At 57.4% G+C, this 12249-nt stretch overlaps 1 protein-coding gene across 10 annotated transcripts in view; it reads right to left on the bottom strand.

Annotated features, from left to right (window-relative positions):
- Positions 1-1415: 1415 nt before the first annotated feature.
- UROS (uroporphyrinogen III synthase) overlaps positions 1416-12249 on the bottom strand; it is a 32035-nt gene continuing 21201 nt past the window's right edge. For 7 of the 10 annotated variants that reach the window (XM_072740366.1, XM_072740371.1, XM_072740365.1 and 4 more), the window contains 5 exons: positions 11837-11911; positions 7321-7401; positions 6305-6390; positions 5294-5392; positions 1416-1600 (listed from right to left, as the gene is read on the bottom strand). In XM_072740366.1, coding sequence (XP_072596467.1) covers positions 1466-1600; positions 5294-5392; positions 6305-6390; positions 7321-7401; positions 11837-11911 — 476 coding nt within the window. In that variant the 3' untranslated portion in view covers positions 1416-1465. Of the gene's footprint in view, positions 1601-5293; positions 5393-6304; positions 6610-7320; positions 7402-11836; positions 11912-12249 lie in introns of all 10 variants that reach the window. The other 3 variants (XR_011997619.1, XR_011997618.1, XM_072740372.1) reach the window with 2 other exon arrangements.

Below are 12249 nucleotides of genomic sequence, written 5' to 3' on the forward strand. Positions count from 1 at the left end.
CGGGCAGCAGGTAGGTCAGAGGCAGTGCGGTAGTTTGGTGGTTTAATCTGTAGCAATCCGGCCTGGCTCTGACCTGCAGGCGCATGGTCAGGGGACCGCCCTGCCCAGCCCAGGAGCTGCCAGCCCCACACGACAGCCCAGGGTGGCACAGCTGGCGTGCTCCTTACGCGGCAGCCTGCGGAAGTTAAGGCTAGGTTAGCCCTCTGTGGTCCAGGTGGCGACATTCGGTCCTGAGGCCGGCCTCAAGACCCGGCTCCAGCCACCTTGGCGGGGCTGGCACAGCTTCTGGGTGGCTGCGGGTGTTTGCATGGGTGCAGCAGAGTGGCCCCCAGGGGGCACACCGGGGCCCAGCCTCTGGGCTCCTTGGCCGTGGGGGCCCCGGGGGACGGCACTGCCTGCCTCAGTGCGGGCTGCTTGGGGCCACCCTCTTCCCCGGGATCAGGCAAGGTGGCTCCAGCAGAAAAAGGCTCCTTGGGAACGGCAGGGGTTCGAAACTCAACTCATCAATCCAGACTTGACTTTTAGATCAGAAGGAAGTGGCGGGAGAGATTCTGACCCATATGCAGAAGCGTGACCACAGACCAAGATTCGGGGCCATCACAGTCCCTGCAGTTTCTGTTCAGGTCACACCACTAAATCTTACCAGGTTCTTACTGTTCTACTGAGGTCACTTCGAGGGGAGGCGGCTTAGGCGCCCGACCAGTCTGGGCCTCTGCGCTGTGCTTCCGTTCCCTCGGCCCTTTGAGAGCGTCCTGGCTGGTGGCTCCCTCGCTGTGGGACCCCGAGCCAGGCCTTTCATAAAGCCTGGAGTCTGTTTCCTCCCCAGAGACATGGGGATCGCAGTCAGGGCGTCAAGAGGGATGGGGCGGAGAGACAGAGCCCTGTGCGCAGGGCCTGGCACCCACGGATTGCTCAATGGAACCCCCCACCCCAGGATTCCGCTCGTGCCGGTGATACAGTCCCCTCTCCTGCCACCAGCTCACGTGACTGAAAGATGGACTCTGGGTGGTGCTTTCATTCCACCCAGCCCAAGTTCCAGGCCAGGACTGTAAAAGCAGAAATAAAGTTTGGGGCCAGATTTCCAGAGCCTGTGTGCAGGGCCCCGCCCCTTGCAGATGAACCCCTTCTCCGTGAACCAACCTCCCGCCTCTCGGACGCCCTGGCTGGCCGAGGCTGCGTTTCCTTTCTGAAGGAAGGAAGGAAGGGCTCTCCTTATTTGAATGGCAGTTGTCCACAGCTCACAAAGCAGGACCTGGAAGCTCCTATTTGGAGCACGAATACAACTACTTCCCACGCAGCAGATTTTATCATTCCCACCAGGTTTGGTGCTTCTCAGGACGTGGGCACGTCCGTTTCCTCCGCAAACGCAGCTTTGCACGGAAAACACTACACAGCAAGTGACAACACACTCAGCGTGAGGAGCCAGGGCGGTTTATTTGGTTTTCTTCCAGCTGCCAGCGGGGACTCAGCAGCGCGGGGCCTCCAGTGCCAAGCGGAGGCCCGTGGCCAGGCCCTGCGGCGTGGGGCTCTCAGCCATGCAGCTCACGGGCAGGCCCTGGGCGGCCAGTGCGCGGGCCGTGCTGGGGCCGATGGCGGCGAACTGCAGGGGGAGAGGGGAGAGAGGGGAGCGTCAGTGCACCTGCCGGGCGCTGGCGTGGGAGCTCCTGGCACGCGCGGTTGCCCTTCCCTATGCCCTCAAAATGCCTTTGCCCGCATGAGCTCATCACAGCCTCCCCGCCAGCCTGCAGCTCGGGTGCAGGGCAGGGGCGCCAGGCCCCAGCACCCCTGCCCGCCGGCCTGGTTGCATCTCCACCAGCCGTAGTGGCCCATGGTTCTGCCCTGGGACGGGCAGGCGGGGGGTGGGGTGGCAAACCAAGCAGGCAGCAAAGTGTGAAAGGTGCTCTGGGCGTGGCAGGGGCCCTGGCTGCACCCCCACCCCCAGGAAACGCAGCAGCAACAGCGGGCCCTGGAGCCAGAGGGTCAGGGTCACATCCTAGCTCCCAGGGTAATGGCCTTAGCAAGTGACCCTTCATCTCTGGGCCTCCGTCCCTTCATCTCTAAAACAAAGTTTACTAGCCTTCCCCTGTGAGGGTCACATGGGGCCCAGGTGAGCAACCACCTGGCCTGGCACAGAGAAATGCTCAGAGGCCTGCAGAGCTGCTGGGAGCACTGTTGCTCCAGTGGCACGAGCCTCGTCAGCAGGATGCCGCTCTCAGAAAATCGCATGTCTGATGGTCACATGCGGAGCCTCACCTGGGGCCCTGGTGAGGTGTCATTAGCCCCTCTGATCCTGTTTCCTCACCTGTAAAAGGGGTACCATTACCCTTGCTTGGCAGGGCGAGCACGGGGGTAAGTAAGGAGATCTGCTTGGCAGGGAGAGCACTCACGCTGCCCCCACGCCAACATTGGGGTGCACGCACCCCTGCTCGGGAGTAGGTGTGTGAGGATGGCAGCACACCCTTACCCAGCACCCCCTCCGCCTGCCGTCCCTGGGTGGGTGTGGCGCAGGGAACAACTCAGGACGCTGCAGCTTGACGCCCCCCACTCTGAGGCATGTCAGAACCACAGGACAGAGGCTGCTGGCACCTCCACCGGGGGCCTGAGCTCCTGTAGGACCCCCCACCCCCCCTGTAATGCAGCCATTCCTCCAGAAACTCTCTGAAGACAAGATGGAGCTGAGCCCATACCTCACAGCACACACAGACATCACAGCAGACCGCAGACCTAAATGTAGGTGGTAAGCCCATGAACGTAGAAGAAACACAGCGATGAATCTTCACGCCCTCGGATTAGGCAGTGGGTTTCTGAGATCCACCACTCACGGCACAAATAGCAAAAGAAAAGGTAGATACGTGGGTCTTTACCAAAATGGAAAACCTGTCATGCTTCTATGGACACCATCACCGACGTGAAAAGACAACTCACGGGATGGGGAAGATTTCTGTAAATCGTACATCTGATGAGGAATTTGTATCCAGAACAAAGAACTCTGAAACCCAGCAGCAACAAGCCACACGGCAAGGATGTGGTCGGACGCTTCTCGGATGAAGATACAGAAATGCCCACCACGCGCAGGCAAAGATGCTCAGAGCCGTCGGCTGTTAGGAGCATCCAACTCACAACTACCTCATGGCCACGGGAACGACTATGATCGTGAAGACAAAAAAATCACAAGTGTTGGTAAAGATGTGGAGGAACTAGAACCCTCAGGCTTGGCTGGTGGGAGTGCCAAGTGCCACAGCCACTCTGGAAGACGGTCTGGTAATTCTTCAAAATTACCAAAGTTGAACATCAAGGCACCACATAAGAGCCTGCAATCCCCCTCCTTGGTTTGTTATACCCAAGAGAAATGAAAACATGTGCCCACACAAAAACTGTCATCAGGGGCTCCTCAGCATTGCTGCTCAGAGCCCCAAAGTGGACAAGACCCAAATGCCCATCAGCCGATGAACAGATAGAGACGGTGATGTAGTCACAGAATGGACTATTCCACGGCGATGAAAATGAGCCAAGTCCTCACACAGGCCACAGCACGGGTGAGCCTCGAAAACACTACAGTAAGCGAAGGAAGCCAGTCCTGAGATCCCAGAGTAGGAAACCCGCAGAGACGGGGGGTAGACTCGGGGTTACCGGGCTGCCGGGTGCATCACAGCTGCCGTGTCCAGGTGAGGCACCGGCCCCAGCACCACCGCTTCTCCCAACCTCCAAAGTGGTAAATGCTCGCTGTGTGCTAGTCGCTACCCCGAGCACTTCAGGGTCTCATCTTCATCCCTACAACCCTGAGAGTTAGCTCTGTTCTCCCCCAGTGACCTACGTGCCCATCCTGGGCTTCCCAGGAACTCACCATATGACTCTGGCAAGTCATTTAACCTCTCTGGGCCTTAGTTTCTCCAACTGTAATAAGGACAATAGCCCCAATTTTGCTTGAGTCCTACCCCTGGACTGGTGTGCGAACTCTGCAAGATACTGCCTGGAAATGCTCCGTCGCCCGGCCATGGCTCATGTATCACCATGGCTAACAACATGGAATCTGTCTTCCTGGGTTCAGATTGTGGCTCTCCCTTCCTCCTGTGTGACCTAGGGCAAGACACACAACTTCTCTGAGCCCAGTACTCCACCTGGAGAACTGGGAACCAGTGCTGACTCCGCAGGTGTGCAGTGAGACACACCTGTAATAAAAGGTAAGAGTCCTCACTCCATGTGCATGTGCACGGTGCTGGCGGCCTCTGTCCTGGGCCCCAGGTCGCCTCCGCCCTCTCCTCGGTCCCACTGGAGCCAGTTCAAGCTCCCGCCAATCACAGGCCCCATAAACCTTGTCATTACTTGTGGATTCCTAGCAAATGGAGTCCCTAACAAGTGGGAATGTCAAGCCTTTGAATTCAAAGACATGAAAAAGGGGAACAGCTTTTAGAATAGATAATTCCAAGATGTTTAGATGGGAAAACAGGGAAAGGATGCTGGCACGTGTGCCAGGCTCTGAGCCAAGGACTGACCCAAATTCTCATCCAATCCTGAGACTCCTCGATCAGAGAAGACCGTCCACAGCAGCCCCCCGCCCACCGCCATCCATGGCTTCTTGCGCAGCAGCACCCACTTATTCGCGGTTGCACGGTCTGCGGATTCAGTTCCCCGCGGTCAACCACAGTCTGGAAGCAGATGACCCTCCTCCTCCTCCTCACGTATGGGCAGCAGGTCAGTAGCAGCCTCACGCTGCGTCACATGCCTACATCACTCACTTCCCCTCATCTCATCACAGAGGCACCTCGTCATCTCACATCTCCACAAAGCAGGGTGAGTGCAGTGCTGCTAAGATTTCTTGAGAGGGTTCGCGTACCTGTTAGTCTGGGACGTTGTTACAACTGCTTTGTTACTAGTTATTAACCTCCTGCTGTGCATCTATAAATTAGAGGTTATCCTAGGGATGTACATGAAGGAAAAAACAAACCGTATTAGGACTGGGTAGTAGCCACGGTTTCAGACGTCCCTCTGAGGGTCTTGGAATGTACTCCCCGCAGATAAGGGGTGACCACATGTCTATGAAGGCCACAGATGGATACTTGTGCTCATGTCACAAGTGAGGAAACAGGCTCAGAGGGGTTAATTAACTTGCCCAAGCGCAGCCGCCGGGAAGTGGTGCTCGAGAATCCTGGACCCCAGCCTTCCCAATGCTACGGAGCTGACGTCAGGGTGTCTGCTAGGTCAGGAGTGCTCTGACTTTCCTTGGAAATGCTAAGGACAATCAGTAAGAATTTTTAAAAATCTGAAGAGACCAAAAGCCCACTGAGTACCTCACCTTAATTCGATCAATGTTGTCACCAGATAACTCTTGAATATGCTTGAGGCTGTACGCAAGGCCGGAGGGACTGAAAAATGTGATGCTGGCCGGGACGCCCTGCAGGGAGAGAGTAAGATGCGTCTGCGGCCACAGGCCCAGGGGAGAGACTGTTTCCCAAATACCCCCCCACCCATCCCCCCACACACCGGGCACCATGAGCCCTGGAGCCCCAGGAGGGTTCCTGGTGGACGTGGCCTTCTCTGCTCCCTAGAGGCCGAGGCCGAGTTCAGGTGAGGAGGCACCGTTCAGAGAGCAGGGTGCCACTGGGGAGGCTGGGCGCTGTCCTCATCCCTCTGCCGACCAGAGGACAGGGGCCCACGGCCCCGCATGCCCAGCTGAGCGGACGGTGCCACCAGCTAATGTGGCCAAAGTGGCATCGATCCATAGGGCAGCGGCCCACGCCGGCTCCCCGTCACCTCTGCATCCTTTCTGAGGAAACAGAAGGCAGACTGGCCACATGGCCTTTTTGTTTTGGTTTGCACTAAATAACGGGACCAGCAAGGTCCTCAGAAGCCTGTCCTAGGAGGGGGATGGGAGGTGTCTCTCTGAATACAGATGTGGAAAACCTTAATTCACACAGGCGCCACCCATCCTCCTGCCTGAAGCCTCCAGAGGTCCCTGTGGCCTCCCGAATTCAATGCAGACTCGCAACAGGGGCCCAGCTGCCCTTGCCCCCCGACAGCTCCACCGGGGCCCCACACGATGAAGGACAGTCACACCACGGCCCCCCGCTGCCCAGCTTACTAGGTCTGGGGTGCTATCCATAGGGCTTTGTGCCTATCATCTCCTTTCATCCTTACACAAACCCTACGAGAGAGGTCTACCCCCATGTCACAGATCCAGAGATGGAACCTCGGCAAGTCGCACAGCCGGGAACAGTGCACGGCACAGAGGCTTGGGCCTCTCGTCCCCAGGGCCCCGCCACTCGGGTGCCCGCCCTGCTGAGCTCTCCCTGGAAGCACCACGCACCTGCTTAGCATAGTAGCTGTTGAGGTTCACTTGGATTCCCGGGTGTGGGACCTTCTGATAGACAGTGATGCTTTCCATGGGAATCCCTGGACACAATCAAAAGCAGGAGGCAGGCTTTATTACACCGGGAGCAGGGGGTCTCCGCGCTGCAGGGCAGTTCGTGCGGACAGGCCAGCGCCACAAGCCAGACATGCCAACGCCCCCGAACAGGCTGCCGGGAGCTGAGGCGCAGACAGTGCACGCCGGCCCGGCTGGCTCTCCGTAGCCGGGGATCCTCCGTAGCCTCCTGTCCTCTGCTATTATTCCTGGTAGCGCGTGGGAGACAGACGGTAACACGGGGGAGACAGTCTCCGCTTTAATACAGGGGGCAAAGTTCCGGGGTCTGAGGTCATCCTGGGTGACGGCCTTCATTCATTCAGGACCGAGGGGCTGAGAACAACAGCTGCGGGGCCCTGGGTTTCCCGCCCTGGGGGAGCTAGACCCGTGCTCCACACTCTCAGGACAGCCCGTGAGGCGGTTTCTGTGGTTAGAGCCATGTCACAGGCGACGAGACAGGCGTGTACAGCAGGTGTGACTTGCCCTCGCCCACGCAGCTGAACAGCAGAGGGAGATTTCCAGCCTGGCTCTGTCTCACCCTGAACCTCGTACTCCCACCTGCCGGCGATCCCTGCTCCCAGACCCACCACGGGAGGGTGACGGGAGACAGTGTGCGGGTGGCCCCTCCGGCATCTGGGGCAGTGGCTGAGCTGCGGGACCCTGCCTGCCCTGGACATCAGCTCCATCCAGAGACTTTCCTCTGCACGGGGACCAGCACCCCCGTACACTTGGCGAAGGCTCAGTCACACCCTGTGGGCTCAGGGCTACGGAAAGGACAGCAGGCTGCACCCCACACCAAATGCGACCATGAGGGGTGACCCACCTTCCCCCCGGGACTCCACATGGCCGACCCCGAACCTGGAAGGGGGGAGGGAGACGGATGGGGAAGCAGTGCCCACAAGCCAGTGCACTGTCCTCACCTCTGTCCTTGAGCATTTGGGGCAGGATTTCTCCTTTGACGGTTCCACAGGGAAACAGAAGAGGCAATGCTGGTGACTCCCCTGCAGATAAATAACCCGACTTTGTCAACACTTTCCAGAAAGGGGTGCATGTGCCGGGGTGCAGGGTGGAGCAGCTCTGGGCCGCCCAGTGTCGGTGGGTGGGAGGGAAGCCGCTGACCTTGCAGGACAAGGATCACAGAGGATTGAGGCAAGGTGCTCAGAAAACGGGCGTCCCCGCAAGCCAGGGGCTGCTGTCCCCCAGGCCCCTCCAGCCCCTCTGGTCCACACGAGCGGGCACGTGGCTCTGCACTTCAGAGAGCTGGCTGGAGCCGGGCTCGCTCATGACGCGGCGGGGAAACGGCAGCCCCGTGTGGCCCTGCAGCCACCCACCCCAGAGACGAGCTGCGTGTCTACTGTCCCCATCAGGACAGTGGCCACCCAGCCAAGTGCTCGAGGGGCAGATGGGTGGCCGTGTAGGGGCCCAGCCTGCTGGGAACAGCCCTGCCTCTCACCCCGCTCCCCATCTCCACTCTCGGAAGACCTGGGGGTGTGTTCAGCTCCAAGCTCTGCAGAATGAAGGTGGCATGCAGTCCGAACGCTGACCCGAACAAGTACCGTGCAACAAAACCGATGGGGCTCATGTCCGAATCCTCCCCAAAGCGAACATTTTGATAGACCTCCCCTTCCCCCCCTCCCCCACCCGCATCCGTCCATCAGTTGGAAGAAGGTGTGATGGCTTTGCTCATGCACGGAGGCTTTTTTCTCTATCCCTGAGATCTCTGAACACCTCTTTGGGGACTGCAGGCAGAGGACGGAACGAAGCTCTTCTCGTCTGGCACCATCTCCCACCCACAGGAACAACTGGAGACTTCTTTTCTCCAGGTTACTCAATAACTACGTACTGGCGAATGTGTTCTTTAAGCTGCTCTGTACCCATCAGCATAGACGTAGAAGGACACCAGGGACTGGCAAAAACTCAAATGCAAACTAGATGCCCACTGATTTCTCTTTTCCAGCGGGAGGAAATGTTTCACGCGATGTAGACACCATCCTTGGAGACTATTTTCAACGCCATGTTTAGGCACTGTTTTCTTAACCAGAGCCCGGGCGTCCCTCCCATGTGTGTGTATGTCGGGGGGTGGGGGTGCTGGGGTGTGCAGGATTCTAGGGGCCAAAGCTGCTCCCACAGACCCGCTCCGGGGCAGCGTCGAGAATCCATCAGGAAAACCAAGGGCCTGCCTTTGCAGCAAGCCCAGGCTTCGGGGTGTGCAAGGGACCTTCGGAAGATTCTAGAATCTGCCCTTCGAAGCACCTCTCTGAAGGTCTAGCACGGCACTGAGCTGCTCATGCTTATTCTCGGATTGCTGGCCACTAACTCGGGGGACGGGAGCTTAGCACGCATGTCCTGGCACAGGACAGAGGACTATCTTTTCTCACCGCACCGCTCCCTGGAGAGCCAGGCCACGCATGCTGACTTCATGGAAACCCTCCACACTATCAGCAAAGGGAGGAAAATGTGAAAACGTCGCAGCAGGATCCTCTTCTGCAGAGTGGATCCTCTTCTGCAGCTGTGCTTCCTGGGACCTAACCCCCTTCAAGAAGTCAGAGGCAACCCATTCTTTTTGGGGGATAAGTTTGCTGCCTGCAGATTTTTAACCCCATTAGGCCAACGCTAAATAGGCCAATGCTAAAGCTGGCTGATTCTGCAGAGGTGTGAGAGGTTTCCTGGAATGACAGGGAGAGACGGGGGCCTGGCAGGGGTCTCACCCGACAGAGAAGACCCAGAATGGTGACTCAACGGGCTCAGAGGCTGCCCATTCCTTTAATAGGAAGGAGGCCTGGGAGGGGGGGCTGTGGGGGCTGAGGCCAGCAAGGGTGCTGAAAGTCCCAGGAGAGGGTTGTGCAGGGGGCTGGGGGACTCCGTAAGTAGTCACCGTAGCAATAAGGATAACAAGGCTGATTTTTTTTTTTTTTTTTAGAAATGCCATTTCACTGGAGGACACGTGCATGGTTGGAAAGCTCCAGCAGCTGCCAGGCTGATTTCGGCCTCCCAGGCGGGGCTGTGAGGAGCAGGCCGGGCAGGCTGAGATTCTCATGGTTGAGCATCCAGACAGTGGGGCTGATGGCAAGGGAAGCAAGAGCTGAGCTGCAGGAGTGGCCCGTCAGCAGCCCCCAATCCGGGGGACATTTCAAATAAACGCACTCCCCCATCTGACTCAGGCTGACCCCCTCTTGCAGGATGTTGTAAATTCCCCCCTTTTACCATTTATTTGCTGCTTTCTTTTCCATTAGAGGAGACCTCCTGGGAGGGGAGAGTTTTCTATCAGAGCAATGAGCTATCAGATTAAATGAGTTAATAGTTTTAAGTGCTCGCCAAACAAATCTATCACATAGTTTTAATAATAAAAAAAAGCGTTAAGTAAAAGAAATAAGCAGTAACTGTCCTGTTTCCTCCAAACACTGGAAGTAGATTCTTAGCTTTTAAAATCCAGTTTCAGAGCTTGCTGGGGGAGAAAGTCATTAATGCCTTGGTAAAACCAAGGTGAGCGTCCTTATTGGCAGCCAAGGAGAATCCTCATTTGGATATTCTAATTGACAAAGATTTATCAGGACACATAGGTGTGTTGGTAATAAGTTGCAAGAAGTAACAAAGGCTTTGCAAAGAACGCAGCCCAGTCTTCCCCGAGATAAGGCACAGCCTGTGCTTATCTCCCCTCCAAGCCTTGAGTCGGTTCATTAAAACACCAGTGTGACATCTCAGGAGTGACCCAGATCCTCTCTGCCTTGCGTATGAGGGGCAAGGAGCACACCGGCCTGATGGCTCTGCATCTGATAGGAAGGACTCAATTTCCTTCCATCTCGTTCTAGAATTAGTGCGTCCGTGGGGAGTACAGCCAGGTCATCTGCCCCAGAAACAGGCTGCAGCCACCCATTCCAGTAAGGAGCTAACTGTCATCCTGCCCACGGAACCAGTCATTAGTCTTTGTAAACGAAGGCACCTAGTCCCCCAGGGAGTGCCACGTTCTACCGTTTACAGTGATTTCTACATTCAAACAGGAGGGCTTTGCTCCTGTTTACTGGTGACCATTACCCCCTGAAAACATTAGAAATAGCCTGGAGTTGGATCATGCTGGAACATATGCATCCCACACCATGAATTGCTGGGGGAAAAACCCAATCACATGACATTCTTCTCGTCCTGGAAGAGGTGAGGCTCGGTGACCCTCAAAACAGTCCTGTGGGCCTGAGGCCCCTGCGGCACCTAGGACAGTGGCCACCCCTGGGCCGCCAGCATAGCTGCCCTCGGCTTCTTAGCCACTTTCGACGCCTGGCTGCACAAGAGTGCACAACTGACCAGCCCCCCAATTGCCCCATCCCCCATTCACCCTCCTCACATCAGCCAGCACAGTTCAACAGCGCTCAGCAAACACTGCATGGGATCACCTGCAGGCCAGGCCCTTTGCAGGGCTGGGGGGTCGCGAGGGAGGGGGCTGCACAGACCAGCAACCCTCACAAGACAGAGGGGGTTAAGTGACAGGACAAGGTACAAAGTGTGTGTGAAGTGAGTGAGGCCAAAAGAGGGCCAAGGTCTTCCGGACAGCGTGTGCAGAAGGAGCATAGCCCACGGCATCCCTGACACAGAGGGGCTGTGTCTCCAGGAACCTGCGGGAAGGACGGGGCCTCTGTAGGCAGCACCGGGGGCAGGAGATGAGGGTGTGCTGGGAGCCACGGAGCCCCAGGGACAGTGGAGCTGAGTCCCAATCCGGTGACCCTCTGGGCCCAATCCTTGTCGAAGCAGGTGCTGGCCTGGGATGGAGCGGAGGAGCGGGCGCTCAGCACTGTGTTCCTGTCCCAGGGCAGCACCTCTGGGCCTCCAGCCCTGGCTCTCGTATCCAGCACTCTGCATGAGCTGCTGTGCCTGGGGGGCTCTTAAACATGACAGTCGCTTGGCCCACAGCTCTAGTGGCCGGGTCCATGGTTCCACTAGCCCACCTTCCGGCCCCTCTTGCTCTAAGAGCTCCCCCACATTTTTGCTTCCATCAAGGCTGGACACTGCCTGGAAGGCAGACACCTCTACAACCCATGTCATCTCAGGTCCCTGTCCCCATGCTGCCCCAGGGACATGCTCCTAGGGGGTGGGTCCACTCTGAGAGAGGGAGCTCAGAGAGGGAGGGGCCCCTGAGAGGAGGGGAGGGGGTGCAGGTGCAGGGCAGGTGCCAGCAGCCGCTGCCTCCCTCCACTCCCTTAGTCACCGCAGATGGGTCTCCCTGGATATGTCGCTGCCCAACGTTTTGTTTTGTGTAATGTTTGAGTTGTGTCAAGTCCTCTGGTGGAGAGGTGGGCTGGGGTCCCAGGAGTGGCCTGCACACTGCGCGCCAGCCCACGTCACCACGGATGGTGCACCCAGGAAGTGTTCCTCTGCAGGGGGCTAGGGGTGAGGCCGACAAACAAGTCAATGGGCTTCTTCGGGGGGAGGTGACCTTTTTCTACTTACGGGAACAAATGTATTCTGCAAGCTTTTCTGCATTTCCACAGTTTGCTCCTTCTGCATCTAGGCCGATTTTATTCACTGGAAAACAAGAAAGAAATATACGTTTTCACGTGGCTATTAAAGCCCACTGTCCCTGTGCTTGTATGCGTGTGCTTTACAAATGACTCAGGACGTCCCCTCCTGTAGGCTGGTATCCGAGGGCCACAGGCATGTGTCAGATGGGAGGGAGTCCGGCCCTGTCCCACCCTCCCTAGATGTCTGGCTTTGAGTCTCCGCCAATTTCTCTGAGCCCCCCTGAGCTCACCTACACGAGGGGAGGATGCCAGCCCTATGGGATGCCTCTATGGAGTATTCGAGAGGATGAGAGCAAACCGCTGGCCAGCTAGGTGGAGCTGAAGAATGGTGGCAAACATTTA

This window comes from Vulpes vulpes, chromosome 15, assembly GCF_048418805.1.
Source record: "Vulpes vulpes isolate BD-2025 chromosome 15, VulVul3, whole genome shotgun sequence".
NCBI lineage: Eukaryota > Metazoa > Chordata > Mammalia > Carnivora > Canidae > Vulpes > Vulpes vulpes.